General features: G+C 39.1%; 1 protein-coding gene across 7 annotated transcripts in view; it reads left to right on the top strand.

Annotated features, from left to right (window-relative positions):
• Positions 1-24,476, top strand: part of LOC135109055 (sodium- and chloride-dependent glycine transporter 1-like) — a 158,076-nt gene that overhangs the window by 95,051 nt on the left and 38,549 nt on the right. For all 7 annotated transcript variants that reach the window (XM_064020059.1, XM_064020063.1, XM_064020062.1 and 4 more), the window contains 2 exons: positions 14,378-14,606; positions 14,994-15,103. In XM_064020059.1, the coding sequence (XP_063876129.1) occupies positions 14,378-14,606; positions 14,994-15,103 (339 nt within the window). The remainder of the gene's footprint in view (positions 1-14,377; positions 14,607-14,993; positions 15,104-24,476) is intronic.

Below are 24,476 nucleotides of genomic sequence, written 5' to 3'. Positions count from 1 at the left end.
GGCCGGCAGCCCATTGCAGCCTGTTTAAGACCATCTTTTCAGCAGTTTTGCCCAAGCAGCTGAGCAGTGAGATGGGTCTTGTTTTGCCCGGATCTTTCGGTTTCGGGACAGGCTGTATCGTCGCTTCTTTCCAGGCAGCTGGGAGGACTCCTGCTGTGTAGGAGGCGTTGATTAGGTTGAGAAGTTCTTCATGTGCAGCTTCTCCTGCTTGTCGTATCATTGCGTATGTGATTTTATCTGCGCCAGCCGCTGTGTCGGGTCTGGGCTGTAGAGCATACTTTAATTCACGCATTGTAAAGGCTGTGTCTGCAAGGTGCTGTTGCTCACAGGCGCGTCGGATGGTGGCGTCTTGTGCTGGTCTCTGCTCCTCTAGCCTGGCGCGTGTCTCGTGGCTGAGTTGTGCGTTGCTGGCTCTATCTACATAGGCTCTTAGAAGTCTGGAAGCTTCTCTCTCTGGTTCGGCTCAAGCTGATTGCGGAGGTGTATTTATACCGGTAGGCTTGTCACCCCGCTGCGCGTCCTGGTCTCTGATTGGCTGACGGCTGTCGCGGGCTGTGCTGGGCTGCTATCCAAGCTGGGTCAACACGGATACACCTTCGCTACTGAAGAAGGGTCAAGGACCCGAAATCGCGATCTAGCGAAAATGACTAGCTTCGGCGAAGTCATACAGCCAATTAAAAAAGAATATAAGACAATCATAAGATATAAGGAAAATATCTTAAGAAAAATAATAAATGCTCAACTAGCTATCACATTCAATGAGATATGTATTAGAGAAAGACTCCTGCCCATATACACCCTTAATATATATATATATATATATATATATATATATATATATATATATATATATATATATATATATATATATATATATATATATATATATATATATATATATTAAAGATATATTAAAGATTATGAGCATGTCATCAGAAGTCTTTGAAAATCAACATATGACTAAAAGTAAAAGTAAAAAGTAAAGAGCATGAGGCCAGACATAATAACTGATAATAAATTATTTTCTTGGATGATCTTTATGACTGCAGATTACCATATGAGTACGAGTATATTGCAAGGTATCAGGCTGCCCACAAAAAAAAAAACCCCTGCCACCGCTGATCTCCCACCACCACAACTGTCCTCCCACCACTACCACTGCTGCCCCACCATCGCTGCGGCCCACCTCCACCGCCAACACCGCTGCCCTCTTAAAACGACAGCCGCGACCCCGCCACCACTGTTGTCACCGTTGCGGCCCGACACCACCGCCACCACCGTTGCGGTCAGCTACTATCGCCATACTTTGCCCCCGCTGTGGCACGCCACCACCGGTGAAACCACGCCACCTTTTCTGCAACCTGATATCACCGTTGCGGCATCGCCAACTCGTTCTAATTACCACTACCATCTGCACTGTTTTTACCATTAAGGTGCTGATACCAACGTCGCCACTCGTACTTCTAAAGGTGTCTCTACCCACTACTATCTGCTACTATTACCACATTTTCTAATACCATAATTGCAGTCCGTACTCCAACTAGCACTACCATTTCTACCACTGAAACTACGATTACCATAGACAAAAACGCGATGGAGACTGAAGACTGGAAGAACTGCAGCAAAAAGAAAGGCAACTAAGATTAAGTGACTTGAAGGCTGTATAGAATCAGCGATAGAGAGCCAAACCTGACGATCTTACCTACGTGGCAAAAAATTAATTCACACTTTATTCAAGACCCTTCAGAACGAACTCAGCTTGCTAAATATTTCGGATGATTCACACCACATCCCCATCAAGCCTAAGTGTTTTCTTTTTCGGTTAGATAAGGCAGCAATAAAATGAAAATTCGAGCCCTTCCATAAAACGATTGTTTACCGGCGATAAATTCAAGCTTGACCTTCATCTACCAACGTTCGGTGGTGATGGTTTCGCATGGTAGGAGTTTGGGGATATATTCAGTGTTGCTTTAGCTCACATCTCAAAATATTCTTCGGCTGAATTTACCTTAAGTACTTCGACTGAGAAAAAGTAGCCTCAATCCAAGTTAATTAAAATTTCTGACTATTGTGACATCGCAATGAAGGTTCTCCAGGTTTGGCAATAATGAACTACGAAAGGAATTCCTGATGATCAGACTGCCGAATATTCCAAGTGTTGGTGATGGTGAATACAATCAGCACGTTACAAGGAAGCCAACAACGTTACATAATGATGATTTTTGTACCTTTGTGGGTTTCTTTGAAGAAGTGTCTTTACGGGAATAGCCTATTCATGCATCTAGCAGAGCATCACTGTGTTGATTTCTACATCGATGAGTAGGAATGTCTCTGAAGAAAAAAAAAAAAAACGTTACCAGTGCCTTGAGTCAAGACTCATCAAGAAGAAATTGGGTATGCACTGTATGCAATCGTTCTTAAAACGGTTTATCTAAGTGTGATAAATATTGAAAAAAAAAAATGTCCATCGATGATCGCTGGGCCACTGTCAAGAGAGCGGGCGTATGCTTCTAGTATTTGAAACCACAGTATTACAAATTTTGCTGCAGTATAGCATGCCCCATCTGCTATCGATCTCATCATTCCTCTCTGTACTACCACAAAACTAGGCAACAACTGTCACTTCTGACAACTCCTTACAGTCTCCAGTCATCACAGTTGTGTGACCGACAACTACCTCGCTGATCTTACAAGGGGATAGAAAAGTAGCTGGACAAGTGGTAAAATCGACGACAGTCCTGCAGTGGATCAGTTATCTACTCATGAAAGGTTATTCATACATTAAGTCTTCAAGGTCAAAATAAGCAAAATCAATAAAAAAGTTATTACATGTTACTGCTGCATTCCAACTACCGTAATTCAAGCCTTTTCAGGAGAAAAACAGTAGAGTGGTGCATCTTCTAGGTGTCCTACATTCAAACACTTGGTTGATAAAATGGAATTTCCAGGGATTGACCAAGATACCTTAACTTTAATTGGCTTTCAGGAAAGAGAAGAAACTTCAGAAATATGACTCTGTAAGTCATTTTAGTTATACCTTTGGGAGTACTTCTGCGATTTCGACAGGAATTTACTGGATTAATGGGAAATGAACACTAAACGCAAGCCTGACCAATATGCTTTGACAAGTTACATTTGGGGATAGGCCTGGAAGAGCAATTACTATGATAGCTCTTCAGAAAACTGTACAAATGTAAAGTGATTGCCCTGGGGCCACTAAATTAATTGAAAGTTATTTTTATGTGAATGATTTGATTACAAGTGTTGATGACTATACAGAAGCCAGTGTCCTGATGCAGGAAGCAGATATTGTTAGAAAAAAGAAGTGGTTTCAAAACTAAGGGATGGAGGAGGGCTATCATCTCTACATTCAAGAACTGTAGATACAAAGAATGAAAGGGTGGTGGATATAAGTTGGAATCCTCTTTTTTACAGTATATTTGAATTTTTCGAGAAGGGTAGAGAATTGACTGATTGAGTAGATCTTACAATCTTACAAAGGAAGAAATTTATGCAAGGCTGCCACTGAAACTGACAAAAAGAATGCTTCTTAGACAAGTAGCTAGCATTTATAATCCGCTGAGATTGATAACCCTTACTATTTAAACTAAACTAAATTACAGAGAGAATTGGCATTGAATACAGACGATGGTGAGAATCTTTGGCTAGGATGATAATATTACTTCTTCTACATATGACAAAAGGAAGTCATTGTTCAACGAGATGTTTGAGCTTGGATCTCATGTATAAAACCTCATAATGCAGTTGGAAACCCTGAGTTAGTAATTTTTTGCAGATGGAAGCACTAAAGCATTTGGAACTGTTGCATATTAAGATGGAAACTGTCAGATAGCACCAACAGAAGTATCCTCATGGCTTCAAAGGGCAAATTGGCAACAGCTCGCTAAATCCTAGACTGGAATTATGTGCTGCGTCATTGGCTTGTCGCCTAAGAAAATTTATCGAAGAGGAGATGGGATGGTTTTTTTATTCAGTTTTCCAGATCACTGATTCAGATATTGTCAAAGTCCAAATTCAAGAGGAATCTTTCAGGTTTTACAATTTTGTGGCTAACAGAATTGCTGAGATTCAGACCAAGAGGTTTCCAAGCGTTTTGGGTAAAATCAAAATGGAATATATCTGATTGCTGCACCAGAGAATGTGCTCCTAGTGCATTAGATTAAAGTTCTGCCTGGCAGATGGGGCCTGACTCTTTTACAAGGCTAGAGCTGAGTGGCTAATCAGTCAGAACTGTAGTGTAGGGATAACTGATCAGCTGTTTACAAAAAGGAGTAAACCTATTGGCAGTAGGAATGTCTTGTAGACATTATCTGATTAGGCGTCTAAAACAAGCTGACAAATGTGACAGGAAGAGTTTTAAAGGCTGCTTTTACAAAATCAATATTAAGTTTACGTAACGAGCCAGAGGATGAGGATTTGCATTCAGCAGAAATCTTTTGGATTATAACTGTGCAAAGGGATATTTGCAAAGACTGCCAGGTACGTTACCAAAGATTAGGCCGAAGATGAATGAAGAAGGTATAATTACAGTGGGCAATAGAGTAAACAAATGGCTGAGAAGAAACTGGAATAGAGATGAGTATTTTTTTTTTTTTGCCACCTAGCCATCCATTTACTAAATTATTGATCCTTCTTTTCACAATCGTGACCATTCGGAGGTAGAATCTACACTTGTGAAGTTACAAAGCAAATTCTGGATACCAGGTGTGAGACAGCTGATAAATAATGTTAAGTCTCGTTGTGTAATGTGAAAGAAATTTGAGAAAGTATGTGAAACCCATTGTATGAGTGTACTACCTGAAGAGCGACTTTCTCCTATACCTCTCTTTTATAATGTATCAGTTGATCTATTTGGACCATTGCAGGTTATAAATACTGTCAAGAAGAGGACCAGGATGAAGGTGTTTGGTGTCATTTTTACATGCATGTGGTGCAGAGCTGATTTGGCAGAGGGCTATGACCCTGGTAGCTTCATGAACGTACTTAGAAGATTTTCTATGGTCTGACCATTTTGAATTGAGTGTTTAGGCGTTGTCCTTTCCGGGGATTCTCCGGCTTGCGGCGCTGCTTGTTGGCCAATAATTATCAGATTAGAGCCTATGTGTCGCTGTTAACCTCACTCCCTACACACCACCACCTCTCTCTCTCTCTCTCTCTCTCTCTCTCTCTCTCTCTCTCTCTCTCTCTCTCTCTCTCTCTTTACATATACAATCTAAATTTCATGCAAATCTATTTCCATCAGAGATCTGTCTATACTTTCCTATGAATTATTAGAATTTGAGAAAATCTCCTGCCTGTCAGTCAGTCAAGCTCCCTCCCTACCCCTCTCTCTCTCTCTCTCTCTCTCTCTCTCTCTCTCTCTCTCTCTCTCTCTCTCTCTCTCTCCATTGCAAATCTTTTAAACGTGATAGGTTTGCTTTTAGATGTGATATTTCCCTTAAATTATGATGTTATATTTTTATTTTTTAGTCACAACTTTTTTCCACTCCACCATTGAGGTAAAAGTCAAGGCACGTTGGTAGTTTTCGCTGTTCGGGCAACAGCTCTTGAGGGGTTAAGTAATGACCCCCTATTAGCATTTTTCTTGCAAACTAAAATACTTATTTACTAAGTAAGCTTTTTCTTGGCTGTGGAGGTGACAAGAGCGAGCAGGAGAGGTAGCTTCCACCCTGGCTGGCGAGGCAAGAGGAAGTAACCATGGATTAACATGGTTACTCTGACCGTGTGATCTCACTCGGTCACCCCTGAAGACATGACAACGACTGGAGGAAACTTAGTCAAGTAGTGTGGTGTTTGCAATAAAAAAAAAAAAAAAGCCAGTATCACTAAAATATATATATATATATATATATATATATATATATATATATATATATATATATATATATATATATATATATATATATATATATATATATATATATTACACTATCTTGCCTTTTTTTTTTGTTTAGAGCATCACAGTGTATATATAGTACAACACCATTTAATATTGAGGTAGGAAGTAACTGACATAAGGTGTGTCTTGGTATAAGTGTGGCAGAGCCGCAGGCCAGGGAATCCCCGAAAAGGACAATGCCTAAACGCTTAATTCAAAATGGTCAGACCATAGTATAGGAGGTTTCCCAAGAATCATTTACCGGGGTTACTACCTGGTTAAAGCTAACAAGGAATTGTCAGAACTAGTTTTCAGGGAGTTGTCTAAATTTGGTGGTACAAAGGGTATGATATGGAAGTTCACAAAGAGTGCAGACGCTCCTTGGCAAAATAGTTGCTCAGAGTCTCTTGTATGTCCGGTTAAGAAGGTAGTTACAATGCATACTGGAGAAAAGATTCTAAAGTATGGAGAACTGCAGACAGTACTGTTTGAAATAACGAATCTGATTTATGAGGCCTATTGCCATAAAGTCTGGTTCTGATATAAATTTAGAATTTTACTTATTATCTAATGATCTGCTCTTGGGATGGACTAGTAATAGTGTCCTACGTTGATCTGTGGATAACAACAGTTGTTATTTAAAGAGCCTTAAGTATGCCAATGCAATAATAAACACATTCTGGAAAAAAATGGGCAAGCAATTTCTTCCCTACTCTGGTCATAAGAACCAAGTTGCATACTGAACAAGAGACATGGTACTAGTCAAGGACAGTATTACTGTAAAAGGTAATTAGAAATGAACGCCAGTTCTGAATGCTACACAGTGATAAATGTGACACTGAGATATAAAGCAGGACAATCTGGGTCAAAATTTGATGTCAATGGGATATTCTTATTGATAAATCTGCTCATAGAAATTATGTAATTCTTTCAGTTGAAGAACAGTAGTTTATTTATTTATGTATTTAATTTTGTCAGGCTGGGTAGAAGTGTTTCGCCATTGTTGATCGAAAGAATTAATATATTTGAATATATTACTGTACTTATACTACTTAAAAATATGTGTGGTTTAGGGTAGTCTGCTTGTGAGCATGTCGCTGCGAATTTGTCAGGGTGGCTGACTTGGGTTCCTCTGATGCTACATCAGTTGCCCCTCCTTTCAGCGTCTAGGGCTGGCCCATATTTGTATTTGTCCTCTTTTCAGGTATGTATTATACGTGATTAATATATTATCAAGTGTTAAGTGCACAGTATGAAAAGCAGTTTGACATTTGTCCCACAACTCCAGTTATTGTTTATATGCGATGATTTATTTGCAGTCTGGTACTGCAGGCAGTGTATGGATCTGGCTTGGTTGTTCTTGTTCTGTGGGGTATTGGATATACATATCTGCTCACTGTGAAGCTATTGAGTTCTTAGCTGTATGGAGGCCAATGTACAATGAAGTGGACTTTGCATTATTATTGCTCATGACTTTTGAACATGACTACTGTTGTTCATCAGAGGATCCATTAGCCTAATAGAATATGTCCTCCCGGATTATGTTAAGGTGCCTAATGCCAGTGATAAAGTGTATTTTCTGGTGACCTAAGGGTTATAGGGTGTATATGAGTGGATTCTTTGATAAAATCATATTTGCAGATTGGATCAAATTATTAAATGTGTATGGAACGCACGACCTTTTCATCTTCAAGACGGGTGTTAACAAAACAATAAGATATAACGAAATATAAAGAAACTGATAAATGCTAAATTAACCATCACATTTAGCAAAACTTGTATACAAGAAAATCTCCTGGCCGTTTATACGCTCAATGCATCTAGTGATGGGACAGTCAAGCACCCAAGGCAGACCTAGTGACAAAGAAAGAACCACATGAAGAAAAAATCGCAAAACTAAAGGGCAATATCAAGGAGCTCCAGCCAACATATTGTAAGGCGATTGAAGAGTGCACTGACGCCGACATTGATGCCAAAATAAAAAAAAAGAATACAGACGCGCATTTTACAGAATTAATAGACAAATACAAAAATGGCATCATGGCAAAGAACCATAGAAAACTCATCAACTTCAATGGTGGTCTAATCAAATACCCACGACCTATCAACTTAACCAAGAAAACACTCACCCGGGAACAAGAGGAGCTTCTTCTAAACACTAGCCTTAATTACCACGTCCTCTCCAAGCCAAAGAAGTTCCAGAAGCGAGTGGAATGTTAAAAGCTAATTGACGACTTCGAAAAAGTTTCTAAAAATGACCTTTCATTCAAGCAAGAAGTCATGGCAGAAGCACAAAAAAACAAGAGGCAGTTAAGAAGCAGCATTCTCGAGAAAAAGCATATTGACGCAGCGAAGCAGCTACAATCCGACCCCGACGTCACAATCAGAAGAGCGGACAAGGCGGCAGCTCATGGACACTTTTGAGTAGTTCAAGAAGATAGACGACATTCTGGGCGACACATGGAAGTTTGCCAAGATCTCCAAGGACTTCACAGAAGCACTCGAGACCAAATTCAACAAGATAATTATCAAGTGCAACGCTACCAACAATGGCAAGAAGTTTGACAAGCTCTCTGACGAGTACAGCATGGGTTACTGTCATGGTAACGTTAAAACGCACAAGCCAAGAAACAAGCTGCGCCCAGTTATATCTCAGATCCCTACACCGACTTACCACGTTGTGAAGAGACTGTGCATTATACTTGGCACCTTATGTTCCCACTACCTACAGTCTACAGTCTACAGCTGAGCAATACTGCAATCGGTAACATCGCTTCGCTCAACGTGGAGTCACATTTTACCAATGTTCCAGTTAAAGGTACCATCGACTATATCAATGACCGAGCTTACCACAGCGACTCTGCCCTACCACTAGACATACCTGCAACTGCACCACTGTTTTGAAAACAGTTTAGAGACTGTTTGGAAACAGTTTGCAAACTGTTTCCAAATAGTCTTTCATGTGAATTTGTTTCCCATCCAGAATGGAAAACTCTCTCTCTCTCTGTGTGTGTGTGTGTGTGTGTGTGTGTGTGTGTGTGTGTGTGTGTAGGTGCATCGGAGTACCGGCATGAGGCTTGCAATGATAACTCCATGTGGTGAACCGAAAAACTCTAGAACTTATTGAATTGCCCCATTCTTCCCCTGTATTGTGGGATGTAACATGGTTAGGTTATAAGAATAAGATGAAGATGGATGCCGTGACGGAGATCAAAACCATCGAAGTACAATTGAGAGGGGAGCATCCGAATTAAATTAGTAAAACCTGCTCCATCTATTTTCATATCTTCCAGAAGCAAGTCACCATGAAAGTTATTTATTTTTTTTATTTCCTCACTCATCTCTTCTTTTTCTTGCGCTTCCTTGAGTGTATTATCAAAAGTGCTAAGTAAAACAGGCTGCTGCAGCAACCTCTACACTCACAGGCATCCTGACGAGGATTGAGGCCTGAACAGGAAACATTGTGTAGAAACAGTTTCCAAACTATTTCCAAACAATGTTTCCTGGTGTGGCCAGGCTTTTTAATAACACCCTGACTGACTTCCCGCCCACTGCTGCCACTCCTTGGATTTTCCTACTAGATATTGTTTTTTTTTTTCTGCTCCAAGATTGGAGTCTTGAAGTCTTATCTTACTAAAATTCAAGGTATCTTGCTGCCAGCCAGGGTGTCCACTTCTCCATGAGTGCCCTGAGCAACCTTGGCTCATTGAAAATCCAGAGTGGCAGCAATTTTCCCGCTCGTTAAGTACTCAGCACGCCTGCGTTTGGTCTGTTAGCCCCTTTCTCTCAGTTGGTCTTGAGATTTTGCTGCCTGGTTGATTATATATATATATATATATATATATATATATATATATATATATATATATATATATATATATATATATATATATATATATATATATATATGCCATCTTGTTTGTTTGAGAGTCTGGTTGTTGGTGATGCTATCACTTTATTTGTTACTCCCACTTCTGGGAGTTTTTGCTTTGGATATGAGTTTTAAATCTATTAATGATATAGCTCGTGATGAAGACACGGCTTATACTTTTATGCAGCAAGGTCACTCCATAAAACGTACAGCACCAAATTGCATTTTCTATAACAGAATAATGACTTATGTCAAAAGCGGTGGAGGCAATACATTTGTAGGAAAGTGCCCAGACCACAAGAGTCGCAAAGTTCTTGTGCGCTCTAGATTCTTCTGAGAAAATTCATGCTCTTCTCTTGCAACACATGTGAATAACTTACTGGTTTGGGGAAAGAACCATGATTCGGTGGTACTAGTACTTCAGTGATGTTTGCTCCCATCACCTGGTACAAAATCCCATTATGACTAGAAGCCCAACATACAATTGTTGAACTTGATGAATCTCTAACAGCAAAGAAAAAATACAACAGGGTTCATCTTTTTCCTGAAAGGTGGATTTTTGGGGGAGTCTGTCCTGTATCCTACCTGTTTTGGTGGAGCATTTTTGACACACTATTAGTTCATCATCCATGTCATGGAGTCTGGTTTCTGGATGGAATCGCAGATAGGATTCTGTAAATACATTCAAAGTTGTTAGACAATGAGTATATGAAATATATATATATATAGAGAGAGAGAGAGAGAGAGAGAGAGAGAGAGAGAGAGAGAGAGAGAGAGAGAGAGAGAGAGAGAGAGAGAGAGAGAGAGAGAGAGAGAGAGAGAGAGAGAGAGAGAGAGAGAGAGAGAGAGAGAGAGAGAGAGAGATCTATGTATGTAGTACAAACAGTAATGAATGTTGAACATTATCATCTTAAGGCACCCTTTTGTTTACTAAAAGGATATCCTAAGAAAATGCCCTTTTGCTTATCTAGCCAAATTTCAGTCAAATTGTGTTAACTCTCTCTCTCTCTCTCTCTCTCTCTCTCTCTCTCTCTCTCTCTCTCTCTCTCTCTCTCTCTCTCTCTCCTGAATGGTAGTCTCGTTTTGACTTCTACATGGGTCATCTTAGTAAAGGGGCCAGCAATACTAAACTTTCTCTATCAAAGGAGAGGGTCAAAGTATGAAGTGGAGAAGAGTCACATGGCCGGAGTTTAGAGTGATATAGTACATGTAGTTATCGTACATGATCTAGTGCAAGGTAAAGAAATAAATGGATAAAAGCCATTTGCTAGCCATCCTCTGTATAAAGTCAATGAGGTGGGCATTAAATGATGATGAGATATATGCACATCTGTTGAAAGGTATTAATTCAATATGCAGAGAGAGAGAGAGAGAGAGAGAGAGAGAGAGAGAGAGAGAGAGAGAGAGAGAGAGAGAGAGAGAGAGTTTCACAAAGCTCAGTAGGAACAATTTTGTACAGACATACTTTAAATTACTTTATACAGGTGTTTCAGCTCAGTGAGAGCCAATTTCTTTCGCCTTCTTCTTAGGTTGTAGTTGGAACACAAGCAATTTGTTCCCAATTTTTACAGAATGTTTCCCCAAGTTTGCGTCTTCTAACAATATCTAACAGGTTAACCTTCAAAGCAAAATTTGAATTGGTTAGTTGGTTTACTGTGCGTGCTATCAAGAAGAAATTTAATCAGTAAAACAAAACCATACTAAAAGTGCACACAAACATTGACATAAAAACATAAAAACTGCTAAATTGTTGCTCCAAGAGATGAAGGAACAAGGGTACAGAAAAATGTAGGCGTGTTAAAAGATTACTGGCACTATACCAATTTAAGAAAAAAAAAAATCTAAATCATATCTGTCAAAACAATTACTACAGGAACACCTTTGTACCCAAAGCAGTCCGGATATCTTATTTTTTTTATTATTTTATTTCTGAATTAATGCTCAAAACAGTAGTGGCATAACTGTTGTGGTGGTACAAAATATACTGCCTATCTGCGAGTATATACCAGCCCGAAGTCCCCCACAAGAATGAGGGTAGCTGACGCCTCCTTCAAGAAGGAAGGTAGCTGAGACAAGGCGCTCACACATACATTCACATACCACATGCACTCAACTCTTTATACCTATAACCAGGCTACTACTGCAGGCAGCATGCGACTGAGATTAGTGTTGGGTTTAATTTCAATCTGAACTTCTTATCCTTACAAATATTTTGAATGATGAAATTATCGTTTGCACAACCTAGCTATTTTACTCATTTTGACCAATGAGAGGTGAAAATCTTCAAATGCAGACCCGCAGTCATTTACGATCCTCGTGCAGGGCGATGCAGGATAGGCTTGTAACTTTATTCCCTAGTGTCTGTTCACCAGCAGTAAATAGATATCAGGTATACTCGTAAACTGGGATCCGTGACCCCACCTCCTGGGAAGAAGTATGTCATAGTCAACTCTGTGTCCCTGGTTAAAACGGACTTATTCACCACAGGCTCAAAATGTACAACAAACAAAAATGAGCGCAGTGGCCAAGCGCAGCTATTGCTTGTGGCCCTGATGTTACCTTCTTTACTTAATCATCGTCTAAATAGTAATATTTTGGGTAACTGGATATTATTTCAGATTGTTTCCTGGCGCACAGCGATATTTCTCACACTTCTCATTGGTTAGATTTCATTATTCTATGCATTTTGAACCCATAAATATGTGTTGCAAGCTGCTAGAAACGCCACTAGTGATTTTTTTTCTTTTAAGTTAGTTGATTTCTTATGGGCGCTTCGGGACACTATGGGGTTCTGGGAGGGAAAGCGTAACATCTGCACGTGTTGACATTTCATTTAGGTTACGTTAATTCCTTTTAGGTTATTATAGGATATCATTTTTGGTTGTTAGATTAAATAATTTTAGACTAGGTTTAGGTTAGATTACATTTGGTTAAGTTATTCTAGGTTAGTTAGGTCAGGTCTGTCTGGTACATTTTAGCGTGTTTTGAACGAATCTGCTAACAAGTTTTGTCGTGAATCTTTACTTTTTAAGGGGGAAGGGAAAAAGAGAAAACTACTGATTTGTGGCAGAAACACCAAATTTGTTCAAAACACATCTACATCTACCAGATTTTTTTCTTCATGTCAGGGAACAATCCGTAAATTTACCGGATATACAGTTTTCTAGATATTGTTAGGTTTGCTAAATTAGGTTTGGCAAGGCCAATAACAGCCGCGGAATACATTATCAAAAGAAAATTTGAAGGATATCAGCATCATTTCCGTTTCCCTGTTCAAGTATACTTCGGAATATTTAACAACAACAACTAAAAGAACAAAAAAAAAAAAAAAACGTCAGCTGACGTCCTCACCCCAGCTCTGCCATATTATGGCGTAATCCTGGCAGAACTGTTTGATTGTGTCCCATGTTGCACCACGTTACATTACATTATGCACCATAAAAAACGTTCTTTACTATTCATTCTTAATTTCCTTGCTCCAGTGTTGACTAGCATCACTAAAGTGCTGTTGCAAATCACTTTTTTTTTTACAATGTAGTTCTCCCCCTGAGATTTGTTGCACAGTCATGCAATGCACACAGCTTAGTCCACCAGGCACTGTGCCTTCTTTTCGCCTCTGTTTGTCCTAACACCTACCTCTACAAGTACATGAATCCTCTCTACACTTTCGTTGTTACAGAGTTTCTGTATGCTGACACAGTAGCACCATCCATAATGGAGAAAATCAAAGCTAACGTGGATAGTGGATAGAGCTCTGCAAACAACAATGGCGGGAAGCCGACAATATGCTGATGATGATGATGACAATTGCCGCCTCATTGGATTCCTCCTTCAATTTTATTGCTTTAACACTAATTTCTTTATAAACTGCGTTAAATATATGTATTTATGTATATATATTTTATATATATATATATTTTTTTTTTTAAGAATTGGATTGTTTTCTTTAAGTACGTGCTGAAAATATCCCATCATGAGTTTATCTTCCTATCAACGATGCTGAAGAGGTTTTCTACTCCTTTATATGTTAAGCTACCATGCAATCGCGACTTGGCAGCAAAAAAAAAAAAAAAAAAAAAAAAAAAAAAGAAAAGTTTATGCACGCTCGCTCACACACACACACACACACACACACACACACACACACACACACATGTTGAGTCCGATATATTATACAATAGAAGAGTTAACCTCACACACAAAGTGATCAGATCCCACCCAACCCCTGTAGTTAGCCCCCCCCCCTTTTTTTAATATTTTTTTTTTTTTTTTGAACGAGTGTATGCGTGGAAGCGAGCGTGGTGCCTGTCACCTTTCTCAGCAAGGAGTTGCTTTGGTGTTTGTTATGTTACGTTTGCACAGCGTTCATACGTTACATAATTTGAATATTAGCTTTGACATTTGAAATTACGTCATATTTACGTGTAAATGACTTGAACGTACAACGTAAATATTATGTATTAATTTATGTGAAATCTTCACGTTTTTTATTACGTTGTATTGATATAAAAAAAAAAAAAAAACAGACCACAATATAACGTCATGTTTAAGTTGCGTGTTCGCTGGGTAATCCTTTTAAAAATCATCACTGTATATCATTCCTCTAGTTCACCATGGTGGAGACTGTTACAACTGCAATCGTCGACCAATTCGAATCATTAAGGAAGACGAAGGCAATGGTTGTGATGTGGACGTGTATCTTCCTCTTCTTGATGGGACTGCCAATGTGCCTTCAGGGAGGGATCTACATGCTAGAGCTGTTGGCGTTCTACTCGGCGGGTGTGAGTCTTCTCATCCTTTGTCTTTTCCAAATGATCGGCGTCATGGGCATTTTCGGTAAGTATGTATAATCCTCCGTTTTTTTTTTTTTTCTTTCATAATCAGGTGTTAGACTCGTTAGATTCATAAACATGGGATATATTTATCCGAAGGGAGCCTGGAACTCCTATTGTTAGATCTACGTGTATGAGTAATGTAAGAACATTTCCCATTTTACACATTCCATGCTTTTCCTCAAGGACAGCAATCAGTGAAACAACGGCAAAGTATCTGAGTGAGCTCAGATTTCAAACTGCCATTCTCTCTCTCTCTCTCTCTCTCTCTCTCTCTCTCTCTCTCTCTCTCTCTCTCTCTCTCTCTCTCTCTCTCTCTCTCAACGCCTTCTTTCGCCATCTGATCCCATCCCTACACTCCTGCCTGTTACTAAATTTCAATGTCTTTCAGGTGTCCGCAATATGTTCAAGGCGGTCGAGGAAATGAAAATGAGAGTCAGGTTGCCTCTACGTATCTACTGGGGAGTCACTTGGCTTTGCATCACTCCTACTGCTCTCATCGTAAGTATCTAACATATTCTTGAAAAGATGATACCAGGTGTATACATATGTATATACTCGTGTGTGTGTGTGTGTGTGTGTGTGTGTGTGTGTGTGTGTGTGTGTGTGTGTGTGTGTGTGTGTGTACAGGGTGACATATTCTCAGAAATTAAAAATCAAGTCAGACCGTTTTTTATGTTCAGGCGTATCACGATTCCCCTCCTCCCTGAACCGCCGTGACCAACGCTTGACTTGTCCTGGATGCTGCCAACTGTTGAATTATTCCTCTAACTGAATGACCTGCTTGAGGCTCATGATCAGCGCAATAGTCTCAGATAAATACTCTTTCGTTTTAGCCATATTAACAAACAGAATTAATTATCACAATATGTTATTACGCAATAATACGCCAGGATGTGGAAAAAAATCGAGGTAAGTTATTGCTCTCCAACACGCCCCCAAGGCATACAGAGGGGAGGTTATGAGTCAGTGGCGTGAAGCTGAGGGATGCGTTGACGTCTTGGCAGGGGCTGATACTTTTGGCTAAAATGGTTCACTCTCAAGAGGATCATGCTTTTTTTTTTTTTTTTTTGCCATAAGTATCGGATCCCCAGCCAGGGGGTCCAATACTTATGACTAGTACTGTGTGTGTGTGTATATATATATATATATATATATATATATATATATATATATATATATATATATATATATATATATATATATATATATATATATATATATATATATATAAAGCTGCTCCCAGCGACCTATCACTTGTTACACTAGATCCTACACTCATCCAGTGTAGTACACTACGGTAGGCTAAAACTTAATTATCAAACCTCGTGGCCGCTTCTTCCAAGGTCTTAAACCTCCTTTCCCGGAGGAAAGGAACTATTTACTTTTCGGTCACATTCACAAATTGCTCCATAATCATTAATTCCTTTCTCTATAGGAGGTGGCTACTTTTCAAATACCTCCTCGTAACGAGAACACATAAAGTAAGAATAACAGAGCCGCCTCTGGCTCTAGCTCATAGGCTGTCAGAACGTCAGCTCTAAATTCGTCATAATCCTCCAAGTCCACCACTGATATTCTATCATAAATTTCCAACGCCTTACCCTTTAGGACGTTGGCAACGAGGCCCACCGATCTCTTATCAGGCCATTCAAACTCAGCAGCCTCAAAGCCAGCAGTCACTCCATGACTTTCATTTTCTCAAACTCTGGTGTCAACTTAAAACTTGTCACCATCTGCCTTACAGTAACGAGCCATGAAAGCATCCATGTAGTAGCGCCGGGACTCACCCCTTCCCTCCCCACATAATTTACCAGCTCCGTTACAGGGAGCACATAACGAAACTTACTGAAACAAACTTCAACCCCCATATATATATATATATATATATATATATATATATATATATATATATATATATATATATATATATATATATATATATATATATATATATATATATATATATATATATATATATATATATATATATATATATATATAGGAGAGACACCGGTCAAGGGCAACAAAAATCCAATTAAAAAAGCCCACTAAGATGCCGGTCACTAGACTGGGTCTGAAGCGGTCAAAAATTGAAGGAAACCTCCCTCTTGAAGGAATTCGTCATAAGAAGGTGGAAATACAAAAAAGGCAGGGAGTTCCAGAATTTACCAGAGAAAGGGATGAATGATTGAGAATACTGGTTAACTCTTGCATTACAGAGATGGACAGAGTAGGGGTGAGAGAAAGAAGAAAGTCTTGTGCAGCGAGGCATGCAGTTAGCAAGATCAGAGGAGCAGTTAGCGGTAGAAGATAGCTAGAGATGCAACATTGCGGAAATGAAAAAGAGGCTGAAGACAGTCACTTAGAGGAGAGGAGTCGATGAGATGAAAAGCTTTTGATTCCACCCTATCTAAAAGAGTGGTATAAGTGGAAACCCCCCAGGACATGTGAAGCATACTCCATACATCGGCAGATAAGGCCATTGTACAGAGGTAGCAACTGGGAGGTTAAGAAAAATTGGCAGAGACGTTTCAGAACGCCTAATTTCATAGAAGCTCTTTTAGCTAGAGATGAGATGTGAAGTTTCCAGTTTAGATTATAAGAAAAGGACAGAACGAGGATGTTCATTGTAGAAGAGGGGGACAGTTGAGTGTCATTGAAGAAGAGGGAATAGTTGTCTGGAAGACTGCCGAGTTGATAGATAGAGGAATTGAGTTTTTGAGGATATTGAACAACACCAAGTTTGCTCTGCCCCAATAAAAAAAAAAAAAAAAATAGAGAGATCAGAAGTCAGGCATTCTGTGGTTTCCCTGGGTGAACTGTTTGCTTCCTGGAGGGTTGGACGTCTATGAAAAGATGTCCACTCCTATGCATCAGCATAGGAGTGGATAGGACAAGAAGTTTGGTTTAAAAGATTATTGGTGAATAATAAGAAGAGGAACACCACTGTTAATAGGTTTAGGAGAAGAACAGTGACCGTCTATAACAGCAGCAACAGAACGTTCAGAAAGGAAACCTGAGATGAAGTTACAGAGAGATGGATAGAAGCCATAGGAGGGCAGTTTGGTAATCAAGGCTTTGTGCCAGACTTTATCAAAAAGCATTTGATATGTCTAAGGCAACAGCAAAAGTTCCACCAAAATCTCTAAAAGGCTATGACTAAGACTCAGTAAGGAAATCCAGAAGATCACCAGTAGAGCGGAATCCATACTGGCGATCAGATAAAAGGTTGTTAAGTGATAGATGTTTAAGAATCTTCCTGATTGATTCCTGATTGATTCCTGACTGAGAAACTTAAGATAGGCTGGAAATTAAAGCAATAGGACGGTAGTTTGAGTGATTAGAACGGTCACCCTTTTTAGGAACAGGCTGAATATATGCAAACTTCCAGCAAGAAGGAAAAGTAGATGTTGACAGACAGAGCTGAAAGGCAAGGTGCAAGCAAGGAGGCTTATATATGTGTATATATATATATATATATATATATATATATATATATATATATATATATATATATATATATATATATATATATATATATATATATATATATATATATATATATATATATATATATATATATATATATATATACTGTTGTTTGCAGCGAAATAGCACGATATAAAATGAAGAAAGTAGTAAGAACTGAATGAGGAAAGAATAATGAAACGAGGAGAGCGAGAGATGAGAAGAAAGACAGGTTGGGAGCAAGACTTGGACGTGCCCAGACACAGAGCTACCAAACCTGGCGCTTCTAGAATGATACATATTCAAGCAGTCACTCATGTTCCCCACATAAATTTCCTTACTTCCTCTTTTCCATTCAATTTGAGTGTCATTCATTATTTTGTAAAAGAGTTGCCCTTGACAATGAAATATTTAGTATTCATCTAGTCTCCCTAGTTTAATCAATAGAATTTTTAGAAGTAAAGTGTTTTATTCAAGTATAGACCGCACGGGGAGCAGTGTGAGGGTGGGTGTGCATATGCATATGTGTTGCTCACCCCCCTTCTTTGTAACCCCTCCCCTTAGGAGCAGAGCTAGAGAGTGTTTGGCACAGTTTCTCACTGTCGATCATTACCCAGTACTTGGATGGAGCAGACGTACTGAGACGTGCTCTAATATTTGATGGAGTCTAAGGCAGAATAACAGTTAGTTGGGTCAGTTGCCTTAAGAGGATAAGTGAGTCATTACCAGCTGTACGCCTGGGCCTACTTATATAGACTAGGAATCTCCATAGTAGTCTGCCAGTAAGGGTAGTTCTGTATACCATGCGGTATACCCAGGAAAGTGATTCCTCAGCTGCTGCTGTGTATGTGCATGAGCCAAGTTTTGTGTACAGGGAGCAGTGAATGACTTTCCTGTGGACACTCTTTTGTAGTACCTTTTTTGTCTCTTATTGGTGACATTGTTTTGTCTTAAATGCTACTGCAGGCTAATGCAGTTAAGCCACAGATGATTTGAATAATTAGCTGTGTAGTAAGCTTTACTCCCTACCGTCCAGGGAGGGCAGTAAACGACACTACTCGGCTTCAGGCTATAATACGCCGTTGGACAGTGGGTGGATTCGTTATGGAGGGCGGACGTCCAACGAGGTGTTATACCTCGACCTTATATGTGCTATTGGATGTTATAACTGTCTTTCCTAGACGTGGTTGTCGATTTTTTTTTTGCAGCTGCTGGTGTTAAGTGTGTTTTGAGTATTTCCCTTGTCTTTGTTCAGTAATGCAGCAACTTTGTGAAGGGGGCTGGAAATTGTGATCGTGTCAATAAATAAATATATATATATATATATATATATATATATATATATATATATATATATATATATATATATATATATATATATATATATATATATATATATATATATATATATATATATATATATATATATATATATATATATATATATATATATATATATAATTGTCTCAAACTTGGAACTAAACGGTCAACAACAAACCCCTTTGGGGGGATTACAGGGTAGCGGGCTAAAGCCAGCACTACTCACACCTACTGTCCTTAGATGATAGCATAGGTGATGCGAAACCTACCTCCCGGACTCTCACCTGACAGGATTACAGCTGAGGACGCCACCCTCAGACCAGGCAGTTGGCTACTTTCCACGAGGCCCGCCGCAGCATGACACATCATTCACAGATGTATGCCTTCTGCTAGAGCGCTTCTGTCTAAGGGATGGACACAGCGAGGCTCTATGCTCCCCCCTTAGACCAGGGGGGAACTGGTACCGCATCTGCACCGTGTACCCCTAAATCAAAGCCAAGAACCCACTGGGCTTCAGGCAGGAAGAGCGCTACCTTCCATCCAGCAGGCCGTCATCCCGGAAACGCCGAAGTGACTACCGATTGCCCAGGTTAAGTGGGTTTGGCCCTCGACCCGGCAAATCACCCTGACGGCCCGCACCCAAACGGGATAGAGAACCCGAAAGAGCAGGAAGACTCCGGATCAGTGAGGCTGTTAAGGGAACCGAAGCCTGGCGGAACCCCATTGCTCTATGAACGTTTGATAAGAGAGGATGGAATAATGTCCAACTCCCCGCCTCGCATTCATCTTGTGGGGAAGCACTTTAGCCATAGGTCCAATCCTGCCATCACGGTCAGGCTTGTTCCTACATTACCAGCGGGCACCACGTGGAGGCACACTTCCCCTTCAACTAAGTCTCAAGGAAGGTTTTCATGTCACTCGGGAAGTCACGGCATGATCAGGATTGCATTCAGGAGCAGTTACCAGGACTTCTTGAGTTGGCTCAGTTGTACCTTTGCCAGGTTCAGGTTAGGGCCAAATGTAAGAATCTTGCCCTGAGTGATGGAGTAATTTTTACTGATTTCTTTCGATAAAACTGAGTATAGGTTCCATTCCCAACTTATCTCTTTACCATCATTTCTTTGTCTGTCTGAGTGTCACTCTCTATATGAGCCTAAGCACCCTCATCTCTGCAGCCTGAACTTTGCTTTTCAGTCTGGTTGTTATTACATGGCATTCACTCTCATGTCAATAATGGTCTCAGTATGTTTTGTAAAATGATGTTTTAACTCGGACTGATATCAGTCTTCTTTCTTTAAATAAGAGGATACATTGTGGGAGCTTAACTATTTGATTGTTAATTTCTAATTCCATACTGCATTTTTCACTTTTCATACCCATATATTAAATATTACCTAGCAGTTCCAGCACATCGTCTCACAGTCTCACCTCCATTTCTTCCTTTTGTCTGCTTGCCATCATAACTTCAGTCTTATTCATGTTAATTATCGTGCCTGCGTCTCCCTAATTTAGAGCTCTATTTATACTGTATCATACTAATTCTGGTAGTTTTGCAATTATTTTTGTAACCAAAGCCACATCATTTGCATATATATCAATTATTGTTTTCATAATTTTGTCCATATATAACATTAATACAAGTACCCCATTTTGTCTCACACCTGAATTTCTCAGCACCCTGACCTCTAAGTACTAGAGCACTCCTTGTATATGCTCTTTCTAAATCGTATCAGTGTTAATGGTATTCTGTAGACTGGGTTTCTCAGGGCCTCCCATAGTTTATCTCATGGAACGGTGTCAAAGGCTTTTTTTTTCTCTCAAAAAAAAAAAAAAAAGTATAGCTAGGTCATTTGCCTACTCCCAACTCTTCTCCATTCTCGTTTTTATTGTTAAAAACAAATCCATTACTCCTATATTTGATCTAAAGCCACTCTGATATTCTATAATGCTTCTTCAACTGAGTTCCTTAAACGCCTTTCTAAAATTCTTCCATACAACTTTCCAGAATGATAAAGTAGGGAGATTTCTCGGTAGTCTTTACAATCATTTTTATCTTCCTTTTTATATATAGGACAGATTATTATCTTCCTCCATTCCTTAGGTATTTTTTCCTTCCTTCCTTGCTAATGCAGTATGAGGAACCAAATCAATAATTTCATCACCAGCATTCAACAACTGCTGGAATTTCGTCAGAACCTGGGCTTTTCCTTTCTTCATTTCTCTTAGTGGTAATTGCTCTTTTCTTTGCTAATATTACTTTCATTTGTATATTCTTCAGTTATTTCTTCATAAGATTCTGGATTTTAAGATAACTCACTTGACCCGAATGGTTCTTAGAAGCATTCTCTCCATCTGACGTTTATTTCTTTTTGTTTGGTGAGTACCACTCCATTTTTGTTTTAAATAGCTCTAGCAGTAGGCTCCATTCTTTTTTTATATAGTTTCTTGCGATACTTTATATTAGATTTATAGTATCTTGCATATCTTGGTCCAATTCATCACCAAACTTCTTTCCCAGTTTCTTTGCGTCTCTGTGTTCTATCTCATTCCTTGCATAAGTATATGCCGCTCTGGTAATCACATTTCTTCTTATTAAATTTCTGAATAGTTTGTTGCTTCGTTTGACGGTTTCCATTATTTCATATGTCCACCATATTGTTTTCTTTCTTCCGCCTCCAGTTTTCTTTGTACGTACGACTTCTTTGGCACCTTGATTTGTCTTATTCTTTTTAAATTTACCCATCTTGTCTCTGTCCCCAGCTATGTCATTTTCATTTGGATTAAAATTCTTTATTTTTAATTGGTATTAATGGGCTACTTCATATTTTTTTCATTCTTTCTACACAAAATCTCTATCTCAAAATTCTCCGTTGTCTTTTGGGGAGTTCCGTTGTCAGCTTACAGTACAATTTTGTAATCAGAGCCAAGAGATAATAAAGGTACGCTTTTGACATCTTTGAAATTTTTTTTTCTTAATTGTTAAGAAGTAATCTATCATGGATTTTACTGTTTAGTAATTAACTTCACTATTCCATCTGTACCAGCTCTATTTGCGGCTGTCTTGGTGTTTGTAATATGTTCATGATCATCTTCTGCACTGATGTTTATATGGGGTTGCTGTTTCTTGCTAGTCTTCTCCATAAGGCTCTGTCTTCCTCTCCACTCAACCCTTTCTCCCTCACGTCCAGGTGCAATTCTTCCATCGCTTCTTCGGCCTGCCTCGTCGTCTTCTTTCTTCCACTTCGATATCCAGTATTCTTCTGCTGACATACTGTTTCTCTTTTCTTTTAATATGACCCAACCATGGTGTTCTCTTCTCTTGTATTTTCTTTGTCACTTCTGTTCCGGTGTTGTTTTGAATTATCAATTACCACTGGACACTGTTCATTAGTTTCTTACCTTTATATAATAGGTAAAGTCACTCTTGGTGAGTTTCTGTGGTTTTCAGGTGAATGTCAAAGGTGAACGTATAAAAATAGGTATATTTAGATATATGTACAGAGTTCTGGAGAAGGGTGTGGCGCGTACGGGACAACGGATGTCCTCTGCGTGGTACAGCGTTACACCCTGGCAAGAGACTGCCGAAGCCGGCACAAGGGACGCTTAGCGCCTTCAAAAAGTGCTGACATTAGAAATAGGGGCGGGTTGACCGCACTCACAGTACATGAATATATTCATAATTATTACTCTCTAATTACATAAATAAGGCAAGGGAAAAGCTACTTATAGCTAAGAGTAATACATGCCAAAATACATTAGGGAGAGATTAACTATGGAGAATACTTAGATATTGTAATGTAGGTGCTACCGATTACTTATCGATGGCAATAAAAGGAGTATGGAAAGTTCCATGGTGTGTGTGTGACGTAGGGTGGCGTGATCATATCCGCCCCACCCTTATGCGCCAACACCCACTATTTACACTTATGCATATATGTATACATGCACTTATATTGCTAATCAGGCAAGACATTATAAATACAATACATATTATTATTAATTATGTGACACCGTTACATCGCTCGGTCACCTACTTGACGCGTCCTCGCGAATACAATGTACCTAACCATGTTATGTGTATGAAACTCCTTCATTTAGACGTTTACGTCTACTATCAAGATATATATACAAATTTAAGGCTTTCCTAACACACGCATATAAGAATATTAACAAAAACATTAAAATAAGGCAAGGTGTCAGGATACTTGGATAGAGAATCCCAGGTTTCAGATATACTGGCAAGGATGTCTCTAGAGCCTCTGAAAACTCTTCTGTGTTTGAGAAGGAAAGAGTGGATAAGGAGTTTGTTATAAAAGAAATCCTTGACTTTGTCAAATTCTCCAGGGAAGTAACAGGGAAAACTCTATATGAAAGGTCTGTCGTAAAAGCTAAATTAATCCTAGAAGGGTAAGTGGTTAGTTTACTAGAACGTACATGACAAGCATCTTGTACCGCATAATGTCCTATAACCTCCTCATAGGTGGTCCCTTCTGGGCAAGTCACTGAGACGTAAAAGTTTTCTGTGAAATAAAAGTAATGATATCCATGAAAATTGCAATGGAAAATAGGTTTTGAAACCACATGCTTGTATGGACAGAGTGTTAGAGCTGCAGACGCCTCTGAACGTGTCAAGACGACTTCACAAATACCTTTTACTACAGGTACGAGTAAGAAAGCAAATTGGATACTTGAACAATGGTACAAATGCAAGTATGAAGATTTACAACGTTTTAATTCAGTTAAATCTCCAATTGTATATAATGAAAAATCCTTGGCTATTAGCACTAAGGAAGGATTCATGTCCAGTGTCATCACAGAATTATTAACGGAAAATGGAAAAGGTTTAATCTCATAGGCCTCAAAATGATCCTGAGATTTAAAAGGTATGTTTACAATTATTGCATCTGTGGTCAAGGTAGCTTCCAGCAATGGGTAGTAATACTGGATCATGTCCGCTGCATACACTGGTGTCAATTTGTAGGTTGACTGACCAATTTCTATTGTGTGAAGCAAATCCTCTACAGGAAATAGTGAAGTTGTTACCCTGCCATTGACAGCATCCACCATGTTGCGAATTATCGCT

The sequence above is a fragment of the Scylla paramamosain genome, chromosome 18, assembly GCF_035594125.1.
Source record: "Scylla paramamosain isolate STU-SP2022 chromosome 18, ASM3559412v1, whole genome shotgun sequence".
NCBI lineage: Eukaryota > Metazoa > Arthropoda > Malacostraca > Decapoda > Portunidae > Scylla > Scylla paramamosain.
The sequence above is the reverse complement of the archived record's forward strand: the minus strand, read 5'-3'. Positions and strand labels throughout refer to the sequence as shown.